Here is a 17,644-nt window from a genome sequence, read left to right as displayed (position 1 = left end):
CGTTTGGTTCCTCTTGATCTTCAGCAGCTTCACCCGTGGCAGCATCATTGGGCACATCGTCTGGTTCCTCTTGATCTTCACCAGCTCCCCCCGTTGCAGCATCACCGTATTCAGGGGGCACATAGTTGTCATCGTACTCTTCTTCTTCGCCGTCTTCCATCATAACCCCTATTTCTCCATGCCTCGTCCAAACATTATAGTGTGGCATGAAACCCTTGTAAAGCAGGTGGGAGTGAAGGATTTTCCGGTTAGAGTAAGACCTCGTATTCCCACATTCAGTGCATGGACAACACATAAAACCATTCTGCTTGTTTGCCTCAGCCGCATCGAGAAACTCATGCACGCCCTTAATGTACTCGCGGGTGTGTCTGTCACCGTACATCCATCGCCGGTTCATCTGCGTGCATTATATATAATTAAGTGTCCAAATTAATAGAAGTTCATCATCACATTAAAACCAAAGTGCATACATAGTTCTCATCTAACAACATATAGCTCTCCAGAGCATCTAATTAATTAAACCATACATTGAAACTATGTAAAACATTTCAATGCGAAAACAAATGCGATCATAATCGCAACCAAGGTAACAATTGATCCAACGGCATAATGATACCAAGCCTCGGTATGAATGGCATATTTTCTAATCTTTCTAATCTTCAAGCGCATTGCATCCATCTTGATCTTGTGATCATCGACGACATCCGCAACATCCAACTCCAATATCATCTTCTCCTCCTCAATTTTTTTTATTTTTTCCTTCAACAAATTGTTTTCTTCTTCAACTAAATTTAACCTCTCGACAATAGGGTCGGTTGGCATTTCCGATTCACATACATCCTAGATAAATAAAATCTATGTCACGTTGGTCGGCATAATTTTTATAAACAATAAATGAACCAATAGTTATAAAGATAATATACATACCAAATCCGAATCATAGACAGGACGAGGGCTGACGGGGGCGGATACCAAAACCATTGCACTATATAAGATGCAATAATAATTGTAAGAAAATGATACAAGTATCTATCTAAACATACAAGTAAGAATATTTTTCCTTTCAGAAAGAAGATAAGAACAAGAGGCTCACCACGGTGGTGTCGGTGATGAGATCGGCGCGGGTGATCGACGGCGGTGAAGACGGGGACAGGGCGTGACGGACCGCTAAATCTAGACAAATCTCGAGGAAAATGGAGCTTGGAGGTTGAGCTTCGAGAGGAGAAAGCTTAAGTAGTGTGGCTCGGGCATTCCATCTAACACCTCATGTGCATAGGAGGTGAGCTAGAGCACCACAAAGCCCTCTCCCCCTCGGTCAGAAAAAACAGAGAACTGTGCTCTGCTCTTGCGCGAGGGGGTATATATAGGCACCTCATTGATACCGGTTGGTGACATGAACCAGGACTAAAGGGGAGCCTTTGGTCCCGGTTCAAGCCACCAACCGGGACCAATGGTGGTGGGCCAGGAGCGAGGCCCATTGGTGCCGGTTCGTCCCACCAACCAGGACCAAAAGGTCCAGACGAACCGGGACCAATGGCCCACGTGGCTCGGCCGGCATTGGTCCCGGTTCTAGACTGAACCGGGACTAATGGGCTGAGCCGGCCTGGACCATAGCCCTGTTTTCTACTAGTGGTTGGACATGCAACTGCCCCCTCCCCCCCCCCCACCATCTCCCACGGCTTACTTACAAAACAAAGGTCAGTTGCAGTCGGGTGTGTGGGCATGCAGTTGTGTGCCTAGTGAAAAACATGCAACTCCCCCCTTCCCGATAAAAAACTATTGAGTTACAATATCAGTCGGGGACGACACTACACTTGCATGCCTATTGCCAGACATGCAAACTGCTACCCCTCCCCTGGCAAACACACCCTGAGTTGCAATCGCGTAAAAGAAATGTAGTTGTAGTTGGGGTTGACACTTGCAGTTGGTTGCCTAGTGGCAGATATACAACTGCCCCCTCTCCTGGCAAAAAATATATATTTACGCAAAGACCAGTCCTTCAACAATTGCATGTGGAGTAAAACGTGTGTGGTTGTGCACGGATAAATGAACATGCTACATACAATCAATTTTTTCATTTGAGGCCAAAATTAAAGAATAAAAAAAAACATAGTTACACACGGATACAATGCGTGCTGTCACATGTAGATCAACGTACATGTAGCTGATAGTCTGATTTTATAAATGACAAGAATACACGTGAAGAATTAAGAATTAATAAATGTCAAAAAATAAAAATGGAAAAACACACAAACATACTTCAAAGAAGGAATTATGAGAGTAAAGGAGAACAAGAAAAAAAGAAGAAGAATGCAAATAATAATTTTTTAAAAAGAACAAACAAAAAATTCAAAAGGAAAACTATCCTAAAAATCCAAAATGAATTGGCTCAAGTCATTTTGAAAAAATAATACAGAATGTTGCGACCAAAAAAAGAAAATGCAACACAAATTTGCACGAATTGGCGCATAGATTAAAGGGTTTATCACATTACCAAATCTTAAATGAGCAAAGCTGACCCGCAGTGTGGAGGAAAATAAATAAATAATGCATGGAGGAAAATGAAAGTGTTCATTGATTATGACATGCCAAAAGATATAGGGAAACATAGGACACACATGCTGATCAAGTAGAAAAAACAAGTCAACGCTCTTTGCACTTTTTTTGTTGCGATGAACGCTCATTGCACTTTGCACGGTCTATTTTCACCTGTAGCCCAACAGAAAAAAGAAAAAAGAAAGGTGACAGATGGGCGCCGGTGCACCGGCCGACAGTTTCGGCCGGTCGGCCCCCAGCCGTATGATACGATGTGTAACTGCCATTAGATCTGAGTCTTCATCCTCGCGTCTATCCTTCAGTACGAGAGATCTCAAGGAAAACATGGCCGTCACGCTCGCCCTCAGCCACTACGCCCTCGCTTGCGGTCGCTACCCCACGGCACCCTGTGCTCGTCCCTCCGCCGCCTGTGCTCGCCGTCTCCGGTCGCCGCTGAGGAAGACGCCCGCTGGTGGCAGCGCATGGTTGTCGTCTCGCAGCATTTTTTCAGTGGTTGTAGCAAACGGTGACGACAGTTGCAACAAAAATGGTCGCCGCATTGATTGTAGCTCGTCGTGTGTGCCGATCGCAGCATTTTCATTGCTGGTTGTAGCAAAAAAAATTGACCTCAACGGTAGTAGCAAAAAGTAGACGGTGGTAGACCGCGGTTGCAGCAAAAATTCGCCCTCGCCGGTAGAAGCAAAAAGTAGACGGTGGCAGCAAAAATTCATCCACGCCGATATTAGCAAATTGTCTCGTCGGTAGTAGCAAAAGTAAACGGCGGTTGCAACAAAAGCGGTCGTCTCCCCGTCGCGCGGTATGGCCATTTGGTTGTAGCAAAAAAAAATTAGCAGTCGTAGCAAAATTAGATTATGGTTGTAGCAAAAAACATTGTCGTCACTGTTATGAGAGGCAGAGTGGTCAGTTGGTTGTAGAAAATTTTGTGGCCGATCGTAGCAAAAACCGACAATGGTTGCAGCACCGGCTTATCGGTTGTTTGCCATTGCCAGCGATGGTCATCTCAGCCATCTCATCATAAAATTTCGGCGGTCGGTGGCTCGCAGCACCTAGGCTCGCCGCCCCATGCCATTTCGTGTCTAACTCCAAGGAGTTAGGGGCCGTCGGGAGCAGGGAGGATGTGAGGACAACAACACATGGAATCTGTGGGAGATGGGAGGAAGAGTTCGCTGAGAAGGAATAAAAAAAGAAGGATATAGGAGAGGTCACTCCGGTGGTGGAGCTCGCCGGGAAGCCGTGGCGGACCGGCGGAGCGAGAAACGGCTCAGGGGATCATGGGGGAGAAGATAAGGTTGCGATGCGTTTGTGGAAGAAGACGACCAGGAAAAAAAATGTGATGTGTGGGCCTGTGTCCAACGCAGGGGGTGGGGTGCCAGACGCACGATCGAAACGAAACGCACAGCCCGCATGCGACCGGCCAAAGTTTCAGACGGTCCGCCGGGTGGATACGTTTCCTAGAAAGAAACATGCCGGCTGCGTCATCCTAAAACAGGCCGATTTAAACATGACAAGCAGCTAAAATAAAAAAAATTCAACTGAGGCATCGACTGTGACTTCGATAGAAATCAGTGGACTGAGTTTTAGTCGTTCCACTAGTTGTATGATTCGGTCATCATTTAAGAAATATCACCACAATTTTTTCGTAATATTAGTAACACAATTTTAATGTGCATGATGTACACGGGAGGAGAAGTCGATAGCGATAAATCACAGAAGAAACCAATTGTAGTAAAGAGATAACTAATGATGAAATATTAATTCAAATGAATAATCTATGAAGTTAATAATATGAAATTTTGTTATACATTGCTAAATCCCCTAAGCCTTTTTCTGATATCTTGCATTGGAGCAATGGCAGCTTGGTACTGGAGCCACTGCATATTTTGTGCTTTGTTGATAGGCCATTGTGGATGATCAATGCGCTCCACGAGCTTGGTCTCGTCGTTTAGAAAACTATATCTCAGCATGCCGTTCCCCACGAGGATGTAGGCGCACCCACCGTCTCCCTCCATCACCGCGGCGTCCATGAAAAAGTTTGAATGGGAGCCGAGGAAGAGGACATGGTCGGCCATGCTCTGAATGTCCCTCATCACCCACCGCATCATATCTTGTTCCAGCGCATGCACCACCAGAGACACAACGCCTGCTGGGTCAGCATCGTAGACGCTGATGCGGACCAGGACAGACACCCACAATAGCTGACCCTGGAACTCAAAGATGTAGCTGTCACTCCGGTGCCCATGTTTACCGTACCACCAGGTCGTGGTAATCAGAACAACCTCTTCCAATACATCACAACAAAACCCTAAAACCACATCAACACCGCCTCCATGTCTTCGTCTACGGCTGTCGCCCTCAACCTTGGTGCGCCGCCGTCTGAGAAGCTTGCAAGGGGGAACTACATCCTCTGGAAGGCACAGGTGCTTCCGGCTCTGCGAGGTGCGCAGGTGACCGGGCTCCTGGACAACACAAACGCCGCTCCACCCAAGACCGTGGAGATCACACAGGCAGATAAAACTACTGCCACGGCGCCAAATCCCCTATATGGACCCTGGATTGCCAAAGATCAACAGGTTCTGTCATATTTACTAAACTCCATGTTTCCAGACATCCTTGCACAGGTTGTGGGGAAGGAGTCCACCTTCGAGCTGTGGACTACGGTGCCAACGCTCTTCGCCTCCCAATCGCAGTCCCGGATTACCAATCTGAGGATCGCGATCACCAACACCAAGAAGGGCAGCATGTCAAGCTCTGCCTACATGGCGAAGATGAAAAGCCTTGGAGACGAACTAGCAGCTGCTGGCCGTCCAGTGTCAGATCCTGAGATGGTAGATTACATCCTTGCGGGACTTGACCGTGATTATGATTCTGTAGTTGCAGCCATCGGCGCCGTCAAGAACATGATCACACCCGACGACCTCTTCGCCCAAATCTCTGCATGTGACCAAAGGATAGAGATGTTGGGTGATTCTTCTTCAGGTGGCTTCCATACTTCAGCAAACGCGGCCTACAGAGGTCGCCCTCAAGCTCGTGGGAAATCATATCGTGGGCGAGGTGGAAGGGGCCGTGGCCGTGGAGATCGCCCCTCCTCTCCTGCTGGTGATGGCGGTAGCTACAGAGGACACCCTCGTCATCAACAACAGCAGCAGCAACGTGACCAGCAGCCGCAACGTGATTACCCCGAGTGCCAGATTTGTCTCAAACATCATCCAGGGGGCGCGCGAGTATGCTGGTGCCGCTATGAAGATGGTGATCAAGAAGAAAAAGGAGCACATGCAGCAACCTATGGTGTGGATACCAATTGGTATGCTGACACCGACGCCACAAATCATATCACCGGTGAGCTCGACAAGCTGATAATGCGGGAGAAGTACAATGGAGGCGACCAAATTCACACGGCAAACGGTTCTGGTATGGCAATTACACATGTTGGTAGTTCAATTGTTAAAAACCCCATTAGAGATTTGCATCTGAAAAATATATTGCATGTCCCTAAATCATCAATAAATCTTCTTTCCGTTCACCGATTCACTCTTGACAATCATGTTCTCATAGAGTTCTATCCTTATTTTTTCTTGGTTAAGGACTTGGCCACAAGGAGAATCATTCTTAGAGGACGGTGCGAGGGAGGTATCTACCCACTCATATCATCATCACCGTCATCATGGTCCAATAAACAAGCACATGCTGTGACCAAGCCATCTTCAGCCAAGTGGCATAGTCTCTTGGGTCATCCATCGTCTGTCATAGTTAGATATGTCCTTAGCAAGAATAAGCTCTCATATGAGCCTAGAGTTGAGTCGGTTTGTGATCCATGTCAACAAGCCAAAAGTCATCAGTTGTCGTGCCCTATCTCTACTAGTGTATCCACTGCACCGTTGCAACTTATTTTTTCAGATGTATGGGGACCAGCTCCCATATCAGTTGGCAGATTTTCTTACTATGTTAGCTTCATTGATGATTATAGTAAATTTACTTGGATTTACTTGCTAAAGAAAAGATCCGATGTATTCCAAGTTTTTATCAATTTCCAGAATCTTGTTGAACGTAAACTTAGCTCCAAAATCATTGCTATGCAAACAGATTGGGGTGGTGAGTATGAGAAGCTCAATTCTTTCTTCCAAAAACTTGGTATCTCTCATCACGTTTCTTGTCCCCATGCTCACCAGCAAAACGGATCTGCCGAAAGGAAGCATCGACACATTGTTGATGTAGGCCTTGTTTTGCTAGCAAATGCGTCTATGCCACTCAAGTTCTGGGATGAAGTCTTCTTAACGGCCACCTATCTCATCAACTTGCTTCCTAGTAAGGTCATCAAGTTTGAAACACCCATCACACGTCTTCTTGGCATTGTACCAAATTACACGTCTCTTCGTATCTTTAGTTGTGCTTGTTGGCCAAATCTCAGGCCTTATAACACGCGTAAACTTGCGTTTCGTTCAAAGAGATGTGTGTTCTTAGGATATAGTCCAATGCACAAAGGAGTAAAATGTTTAGATGTTCCTACGGGAAGAGTTTACATATCCACGGATGTCGTTTTTGATGAGTCTGTTTTCCCATTTGCATCTCTTTATCCTAATGCTGGTGCCCTTCTTCGTAAGGAAATTCTTCTCCTTCCTCAAAATCTTAGGAGTTTTGATCATGGGGGCGACAATTGTACTAACCAAAATGTTGATAATTCTGCTGGTACCAGCTCTGCGTTTATGCCTGTGCAGGTCGGTGAAAACAATGGTGAAAATGGTGAAGAAAATGGTGGACAAAATGACCAAAACCATGTGGTATTTCATGCAATTCTCTTCTTCTTAATCAATGAAAATGGCAAATCTTTTGCCTTGTTTCAAAAAAAATACCCATGATGTCATAAAAACGGGTAGAATGAGTATAATATAATCTGCACGTACGCACACTTCGGTCGACCGACCCATTGATCACGCGAATATGAGGACGACGATGACTATCACGATCAGGGTGAACCAGCCCACGAGCTGCACAAGACACAAAACAATTAAGTATTCAAAAATCTGAATTAGTTAATCCTTCAATGTCAACATATAATTAATGAGCCCATCATGGTTAGGGTCTGATCGTAGTAAGATGGCCTGCACGTGTGTGGAGATTCTGTCCGCCCCTACGTACTGTGCACAGGGAGGCCCCGGGGTCGTCAGAGCTGTCTAGCATGGGCTCCAGAAGCAGCGCCTCCACCGTCGTTGGCACTTGAGTGAACGGGTCTGGGAACTCCGGCAGCCCCTGGTGCTGGTGGTGGTGGCCGTCTAGTGGTGATTGCCGTGATGATGACCTGGCCATCGTGATGGTGATGATGATGGCCGGGCGTCATTGATGGAGATGCCGCCAATCGATGCTGAATGATGGCTTGCTGGGTGGAAATAAGATGCGTACCATTGCGAGGGTGTGATGGACTATGGTGGATTGTTCTGGGTCGTTATCTATGTTGGACGATCCGAGTTGGGCCATGAACGAATAGGTCATGGCTTGGAAACTCAAACAGTATGTATTTTACATTCTAGTGCCCTGTAATACAGTTATCAGCCAGGTCCCCAGCCGTTTGATCATGCGACCTAGGATTGTTGGATCAGCCTTTTGAAGCACACCACTGAAAGTGCGTTATATCGACTAGAGGGGGGGTGAATGGGCGATTTTTATGAATTCTTCATTGAGGAATTTGCTAGTGAGGAAATTTCTTAGCAAAGAACTACTTGCGGCGGAATAAGTACTCGGAAGTAAACATAATAGAAGACAAGCATAGTCATCATGATGTAATGAAGACAAGCACAGAGTACAGAAAACGTAGTCACAGGATAACACTAGATGAAGACAAACAGACTGAAGAAATTGAACTGAGGAAATTGAGAAAGTCTTCAGTCGAAGTCTTCAAACACAGATATAACAAGCAAACAACACAATGATAAGGAAACAAAAGAGTTGAGGAAATAGAACCAGTTGGCTTGGTGAAGACAATGATTTGGTAGACCAGTTCCAACTGCTGTCTCAGTTGTACATCTGGTTCGAGCGGCTAGGTATTTAAACCTGAGGACACATAGTCTCGGACACACAGTCCTCACCGTATTCTACTTGAGCTAAGGTCACACAGACCTCGCCCAATCACTCGTGGTAAGTCTTCAGGTGACTTCCGAACCTTCACAAACTCGGTCACTCGGCGATCCACAATTCCTCTTGGATGCTCTAGACCATGACGCCTAACCGTCTGGAAGAAGCACAGTCTTCAAAGGTAACAAGCGTCGGATCCACGCAGGATCAATCTCTTCAGTGATGCTCAATCACTTTGGGTTTGTAGGTGTTTGGGTTTGGGTTTTCCTCACTCGATGATTTTCGCTCAAAGTCCTCAGAGGATGGGATGCTCTCAATTGACAAGTGTCAGTTTCTCTCAGAGCAGCCAACCAGCTAGTGGTTGTAGGGGGCAGCTATTTATAGCCTAGGGAGCAGCCCGACATGATAAGACATAAATGCCCTTCAATGATATGACCATTAGATGGATAAGATATTTTGGGACAGCTGGCGCGCAGCACAACAACGGTCGGAAATTTGAGGTTCAAAATCCTCAGGGCTATCATGTTCCTCACTGTGTAGGCAATCCGCACTGGCGAATTCCTAACTCCTTAGTCAGAACAAATTCCTCAGAGACCAGAAGAACTTCTTCTCTGTCACTGATGAAATTGACTGAACTGTATGAGATTTCCAATGGCTTCACTCGAAGGGATTGGTAGGTGTAGGATTTTGAGTTGAGCATTACATGGAAATTTTTCCTTAGTATTTCCTCGACCCTCTTTAATAGTATGGTGTTTCCTATGACTCAAGAAAGAGAAAATGAAACTACGAAAACAAAAGTCTTCACGCTTCATGTTCCTCGAATGAATAACAAGTCTTCAAGGTCACACCAATTTTTTCACTTTTAAAGTCTTCAGAAAGTCTTCAGAATACCAAAGTCTTCAGTCAAAGAACTTCATTTTTAGGGGTCGACTTTCTCTGTAAATATCAAACTCCTCATAGACTTATAGACCTATGTACACTAATAAACACATTGGATCCTTAACCTATAAGTCTTTAATACACCAAAATCACTAAGGGGCACTAGATGCACTTACAATCCCCCCCTTTTTGGTGATTGATGACAACACAGGTTAAGTTTTCAACGGGGATAATCATATGAAGTGTTAATACTGATATTGAGGAATTTGATTGCAAGATATAGAAGAACTCCCCCTGAAGATGTGCATAGTGAGGAATTTGCTTTTAAAGCAATGCACACTTGAAGAGTTGAATCATGGAGATCTCCCCCTATATCTTGTAATTCATACACGCATTTGATATATAATATGAAGAATTTGAAATGCATGATGAAATATGGTGACTGACGAATTTCAGCATGCGTGCGATAATATTAACGAGGAATAAGCATGCAGAATAACGTAGCAGAAGTATCAGACCACCATCGGGTTTAAGTTTACAACTCGATCCAATAAAAGTTTCAGAAGAACGAGAGTTGTAAATTAGCAAAAAAAACGCCCATATAGTAGACCCGCTTGAAGACTAACCCAAATTTCTCCCCCTTTGTCATCGAATGACCAAAAGGATCAAAACTGAGGACTAACACCCCTGAAGATAATCAAGTTGATGAAGGAGCGCCAGCGTTGTCGGGGTCGACTGTTGTAGTAGGGCCTGCCGCTGTGTCATCCAAGTCTTCATGTTTATCAGTGTCACGCGATGAAGAATAGGAGCTGGCCACCAAAGAAGGAACCTTGACTTTCTTATATTTCTTCGGAGGAGGTGCAGACCAGTCAAATTCTTCCTTGAGACTCATTTTCTTCAGATCTTCAGTGCTGTAGACATGAGAGAGAACAACCCAGGTACGGTTGAAGGTTTCATGGAGGTAGTAGTGGTTTTTCTTCACTGTATTGTGTGTGGAGGTCATGTTGTGAAGAATTGAACCAAACTGACGCTTGATCCATTTATGATTGCGATCAACCTTCTGATGAAGACTGAGGAGTAACTCACGATCAGTCATCACCCTGGGTGTTGTGGCTTGAGGATTTTGCTTGGTGTTGTTGGCGGCAGAGTCATGAGTGGCAGAGTCATCATTGGTGGAATAGGATACAGCCTTGCGAAATTGACCATCCAATAGACGAATGCCTTCATCTATCACAGCAGCTGCCTTGCCTTTGTCATCAGCTGAGGAAAATGTCCGTTTGAGGACTTCAATTGGAGGCAAGTAGCTGCAGTGGTTCAGAGTGTCAGCTTTGTAGTTGAGTGAAGACCTTGTCCTGATGAATCTCATAATCCACGGCGCATAAGGCTTCAGGTCAAATGGTGACATAGTAATATTGGCCAGAGTCCTCATGAAGAAATCATGAAAGTTGACGGGAACACCATGAATGATGTTGAAAAGAAGATTCTTCATGATGCCAACGACTTCTTCATCATTTGAGTCGTGGCCTTTGATAGGACTCATTGTCTTCGACAGAATACGATAGACAGTCCGAGGCACATACAACAATTCCTTGACGAGGAAATTGGTTCGAGGGGCCTGCCCTGGCTTCAAAGGCTTCATCAAAACTTGCATGTAGTGATTTGTAAGCTCATGTTCACTATAGACACAACGTGCACCTTCAAGGGGAGGACTGAGTGGTAGGGCACGAAGCAATTCAGAAGCTGGTGCCTTGTAATGAGTATTTTCTTTCATCCAGTCCAGTACCCATGAGTTCACATCTTCAGAATCTCCTGTGATCTGCAGCGTTGCATAGAACTGAAGAATGAGTTCTTCATTCCAATCACAGATGTCAGTGCAGAAGTTTAGCAGCTCAGCATCGTGAAGAACACTGAGGACTGGCTCGAAGCACGGCAGAGACTCCATGTCCACGTGAGGAATATGTGCATGATCGAAGACTTTGTCTTTGTTAAACATCACTGAGGAATAGAAATTTGCTTGACTAGCAGTCCAAAAACGCCTCTTCCTTATGCGAGCAGAGTCATAGGGGTTGTAATCTGTGAAGAATACATGCTCGCCAAAGAAGTCTTCAGTCTTGAATTTTTGCTTCCTTGAGAACGGATCCTTTGGCTTTGGTAGAGAAGTGTCAGTGAGTTGCATCACGACCTTAGGAATCGCGATCTCAGGTTCATCAGTCTGAGGAATTTCTAGTTCCTCTTCAGGTGCAGTCTGTGTTGTCACATGATCAGCAGCAGCAGTTTCTTCAGCACTAGTGGCTGGAATGTCTTCACGCACAGACGAGGTGGGATGAGTTTTTTCAGAACCCATTTGAACTGTTGGTGCAGGGGACTGAGGAATTTGTTGTAGCGGGGTGAAGAGTGGATAATTTGGATGCTGACTTTCCCAAAAATCATCATTCATCACAGGTGTTGTACTTCCAATATCCACGTCTTCATGTACATTACGTTTATGAATATGCAATTACATAAATATTGTGTTGGAAACTTTTACATGGATATGAAACTAAATAGGTCAGATCAATCTGACCTTTATGATTAGCATTTGTCATTTCAGATGTTTCTCGAACCATCCAACCATTAGGGCAAGAGCTTGTTCACCGGTTTCGACTTCGAATGGGTTGGTGACATTGTATCTACAAGCAAAGCCATGGCAAACTCCTGGAAAGATCTTCCCGAAGTAAGGTATCTACAACAAAGCAATATGACATGAGGCCACGTAGCACTTGGGTTAAAAGACCTTCTGACTAGTCATGTCAATTCACTTATGAGATGGTGTATTGAAATCTTTGGTCGGTCTAACACCATTTTCACAAGCCTACCTTTTTTTATAAACCTACCAAATCCAGTAAACAAAGTGCAGAATTACACATCCACGGTTGTACCTCCGTTCTCATTTACTTGTCGAAGAAATGTTACCGCCTTAAACTTTCTCACGATACAAAGTAACAATGTTTTTTTATAAAAAAAATATTGCAGAATGTGATAATTTTATTAAAAATACTTCATAAAATAGTAAATTTGACATCAGAGGAAATAGGGTGTAATTGCGCACTTCAAGATAATCCACCTACAACCTTGTCAGGAAATATGAGGCCTTATTCAATAAAAATCTATATATTTCTTCATTTTGGTAACGTTAACATGTGAGATGCGTAGCAATTATACACACTACGATATTCAAAAAATGGATCTTGTCCTTCAAAAAACTATATTTCAAACTTTGGAATAACAATGCGAGCATAACTATGTTAATGGCATCAAGAGTCAACAAAATCAAAATTAACTCACCTTGTCACTTCTTTTGCGAAGGGCATTCAAAAACTGATATATGAACTTTTGTGGTGTAGCTTGGTCATATTCGCCTCCAAGGATTTCAATGGGACACTTGACCTCTGAGTTCCAGAGAAACTTCAAATATGAATATAAGGGAGTCACACTAAAACTAACAACCTCATAAGTAAAAATAAAAGTGCACCTCTCATATCACCGACAATGACTGAGTAAGGATGGGAGATGACAACTGCCTTCACCTCATTCATTTTCGCTACCTCCACTGCGAACTTTCCTGTTAGTGCAACATAACAAAAGGATTATTGGATTAAGTCTAGGATGAAAGGATTAAAGTTGACTATATTATGATTTCTTTCAATAATGTATACTGATTTCACTGACCACCCCAACAGTATCCTCCAACTCCAAGACTAAATTTTCGCTCTTTTCTCAAGGTTGCAAATATTGGTTTAGCATCTTGAGCAGCTTTTACCTGTTAGATAAACCAAGTAAATAAGATAACACTTGCAAAATTATCTTGACAGTAAATCTATTTCCGCCCGAACCACTACAGAACTTCAACAAAATATACCAGTTTCTTTTGGAACTTACCACTTTGATGATAGTATACTACAAGGTGTATTAGACTAATAGTCGAGAAAAGTAATGTAAATGTTTAATAAAAGTCAAGGGAATGTTATTATTGGAATATATTACCGGAGAGTGCTCACTGAGCCATTGTGTGAGGTTTTCACCTGGTGCCCCCGTTAAAGGTTGCCCATTAAAGAAATCAGGGACCACGACATAGTATCCAGCTTCACCAATTTTGTCTGCTATCTTCCTTCCTTGTCATGTTAAACATTAATCACAACCATACATGATTTGAAATTGATTCATATACGTCACTTTGGGCACGATCCGCCAAAAATAGTTCGTGCCCAACAGCACTAGCATCAGCCAAAAAAACGAATAACCTCCTCCCTATAGGCCCGCTGCTGGCCTCCATGTATGATCCTGCAAGCGTCGGCCGTAAATTTGTCCTGTGTATAGCAACGCTTTACACGATTTCTACTTATAGATGTATAGATATTGGGATAAAGAAGTTATTGACCGGCACGACACTCTATGCATGCTCATGTAACTTTGTACATACTATTTAACTTAAACAGCAGTGCTACTACTTCCTTCGGAGGACGATAATATTAGTCTGACACAGGAATTTAGGTAGTCAATTTAACTGGAAAACATATACATAATACAAAAAATACATATTTAGAAACTTTTGTTGATGACAAATCTAGAAAATACCTTCGAAGCCATACAATCCATTTTTCGGTAATGAAATCAAACACATAAAACCCGTGCCTGACTTATATCACATCCGAAGGAAGTATCTTGCTTTGCTTTTATATATAAGAGGAAGAAAGGGAAAGTTGTTGCTGAACCCCACGACATGTACACTATACATCCAGGACATCCATTTTTGCGTTGAATTATGTAGGCATAAATTTACTTTTCTTTTATTTGAAACTAAACCATGCATAAACACGAAACTTAACGCATAATATTTAGGTCTTTTTGATGGAACAGAAATACTTAAAATGATCGGCAATGGACGACGGCCCGGTCGGAGTGGATGGCGCCGGTAACGTAAGCCGTGTAGCCAGCAAAGTCATGGACGACCTTTCCCGCCTCGACCCTGGCGGCCGTCATGTCCGGCGGGTTGTCGTGGCACTGCGAGTGTGGTGGGGCGGAGACTGCTCTGCCGGTGAGCACGGCGAGGCAGAGGAAGAACGGGTACAGAACCTCCATAGCCATGGCTCTCTAGCACACTCAGTTTGTTGTGCGGTAGGTGGACTACTGGACTTCACTGATTTGCAGCTAGCGGTAGGTGGCATGGAGGTTTTCCTTGCAGGGAAGTGGCGTGGAAGTTGCCACGTTGCTTCCTTTCTTTCCTAGTCTTTTCTTATCTTTTGGTGCGTGTACTGTTCTCTGCTTGAGCGCATCATCTTCCTCCTTTCTGTTTGACCCCACGGCTCATAAGCGACAGCCGAGGACGGCGAAGGGTCACCATCGTTCTGTTCTCGCATCTTCTATTAGTACTAATTTGTTACAATCCACTATTTTTTTCGAGAGAATTTCTCATTTATACTTTTTTAATCATGACAATACAATGAATATCAGAAATGATAAAAATTACATTCAGATCCGCAAACCACCTAGCGACGATTATAAGCAGTGAAGCAAGCCGTGCAACCATGCCATATAAACATGTCATGCATGCAGATCATAAATTACATTTTTTGCATTACTCCATGTATGCAACGCCACGTCATCGATTCATGCATGTTAGTCATAGATTATTTTTTACATTAAATTTTGTATTGTAAATGTGTTGTGGGGTTGCAGGATACCTATGTAGTTTACTCTCCCCATTTTGTTAGACACCACATTCTTTTAACCTTATTTTTATTTTTATATTTAATGCTTCATATTTATATTGTTTTTAAGCTTAATGTGTTTCCCATACATTTTGAATGATCTTGCAGCGACTATTTACACATTTCTTTTATCAAGGTTCCTGCAGCAATACGTGGGGCATCATCTAGCTTAATTGATTCATGACGGCGAAGGCTCAACAAAACAAGTCATGCCCACTAGGAAGGCGAGTAGGCTGGGCGACATAATTGGCTGAGGACTTCGCCTGAACATGGGAATCTAAAGGTTCTCTAGACTTGGTTGTCACTCAAATTGTGGACTCCTATCAACGTGGGAATCTAAAGGTTCTCCAGACTTGGTTGTCACTCCACTGTCATGAGATCAGAACCCATTTTAATCTACAGCGGCGTTTTGACGTGATTGGTTTAAACGGTGCGCCCCTTGGAATCCAGGGATCACGCCATATACGAATGTTTCCTTCATTGCCCACTTGCCAAATATATCCTTGCTTCACTAGCTCCAGACCATGCCCAATGGCAAGCCATGTTGTCGATTTGTTCCTCGTAAATACTGTATTTGTGATGGAACCGGATGGATAGTACTTAGCCCGCAAAACATGTGCGCATAGGCTGTCCAGGAACTCAATAAGCCTCCACGCTTGCAGCGCTAGCATTGCTTGGTTAAACAATCTCAAATCTTTGAATCCCATGCCACCTCTTCCCTTGGGTCTCAGCATACTCTCCCAACTGACCCAATGTGTTTTTTGCTTCCCTTTCTCTGCACCTCACCAGAACCGACGAATCATTCTTGTTAGAAACTACTTACAATGACATTTGACACACTTTGTCTATGTCTAGTGGAGACCTCGACTTGCCTGCACTGTCTGGATGTGGTGATTGATTTCTCTCCAGAGAACATCGTTCCAAGTCTATATCAATCGAAATCCATGCCGCTGTTGTGTACTTGGTCCAGGGTCCGATGACGAAGGCATGGGCGAACAACAGAGAGAAGCGAAGAGATGCTACTACCTCCGTCCTGGTTTATTGGTTCCCATTGTAATCTGTGTCAAATTTTGACTATCAATTTAACTAACAAAATGTTTATGCATGTTATCCAAAATTATATCATTGGAAAGTATGTTCAAATATGAATAAAACGATATAATGTTTTTTGATATGCACTAATATTTTGTCAATTAAATCTTTGGCCAAATTTGGCACAAATTACAAAGTGACTAATAAACCAGGACGGATGTAGTAGTGAATTCGGGAACCGATGGCGTGGTGGCGGCTGCGTGGGAAATGTACGAGTGCAATTCAGCATTCAGGCCCTCCCCAATGCTCCACCTTGTACAAGTGCTAAGGCTGTCATGTAGGCAAAAAATCTAATGTGACAAGGTAATAAAGAAGAGAGAGATGAGTTTGGTGACCCCAGAAATAACCAATGCCAATCACATGAACTTAGGCAAAAGTAATTAAATGAATGAAACCTACCAATGCATGAAATAATTTAGTTGCTAAAACATTAAATGAGGGAAGTGTAGCACTAACAAATGAAGCACCTATACATTATAAACATTAGTTGCTAAACTTTTTAATGAGAGAGACCCGCGTTGCATTATCTATTTGATGGGATCAGCCTAATTATTTACTGGGTTCAGGCCTGATAAGACCTACTTATACGCACCTAACGAACAGCTATCCCTCATCTCAAAAAAAAAACAGCTATCCCTCAAAAAAGAAAAAACCTAACCAACAGCTTTCGGTGGGTTCAACTACACCCAACGGTATAACGATGGTTCCACCTCTGCTGATATGTGAACCAGTTAGGTGCATATAACTTACAACCAAGCTATTTAGGCTCAGCAAAGGCAATAATACATCTAACACATGTGTCGAACCAGCCTTCCTCCGACAAAAGAGAGCTTTCGCCTACACGTGTACAAGTTTGATTACAATTAGAACCTACCCACTTTGAGACTGGAGAGAGAGGACAGTTGTAGGGCACATGTTAGAGCATCTATAGCCGGGCGTCTCAAACCCCACTCAAACATCTGGACGGACGGCCTGGTCCAGAAAAAAAGCAACCCGCACGGACGCCTCAAACCAGCCTCAAACTCCAGGCTGACCGGCACCCTCATCTCTAGCCCATATTTGAGGTAGATATAAGGTGGCCCTGGCACGTGCCACGTCGGACCCGACAATCTGACGCCAACTAAAATGGCACCAAATCCCCCCTCCCCCAACCTAGCTACCCGATTTCACTGGCTCCTCTCCTCCCTTCTCCCTCCTCCACGCCGACTGTCTCCGAGCTCCGCAGCCATTCCCAGCCTTAGCATTGCTAGCACCGGCACAACATTCCTCCTAGTCGTGCTTGCCACTGCAGACATTGTCACCGTCCC

The 17,644-nt window shown here is 43.9% G+C and overlaps 1 protein-coding gene across 1 annotated transcript; it reads right to left on the bottom strand.

The window, feature by feature from the left end:
* Window positions 1-11,913: 11,913 nt before the first annotated feature.
* On the bottom strand, window positions 11,914-14,728 carry LOC125519429 (endo-1,3;1,4-beta-D-glucanase-like). The gene is made up of 6 exons (XM_048684240.1): window positions 14,408-14,728; window positions 13,522-13,645; window positions 13,207-13,297; window positions 13,010-13,099; window positions 12,823-12,926; window positions 11,914-12,220 (listed from the first exon to the last, which is right to left on the bottom strand). The coding sequence occupies exons 1-6, from the start codon at window positions 14,620-14,622 to the stop codon at window positions 12,080-12,082; spliced, it is 765 nt and encodes a 254-aa protein (XP_048540197.1). The 5' UTR covers window positions 14,623-14,728; the 3' UTR covers window positions 11,914-12,079.
* Between the last annotated feature and the right edge of the window lie 2,916 nt (window positions 14,729-17,644).

The sequence above is a fragment of the Triticum urartu genome, chromosome 7 (genome assembly GCF_003073215.2).
Source record: "Triticum urartu cultivar G1812 chromosome 7, Tu2.1, whole genome shotgun sequence".
Classification (NCBI taxonomy): domain Eukaryota; kingdom Viridiplantae; phylum Streptophyta; class Magnoliopsida; order Poales; family Poaceae; genus Triticum; species Triticum urartu.
Note: the sequence above shows the minus strand (reverse complement) of the source record. Positions and strands in the feature narration are given on the sequence as shown.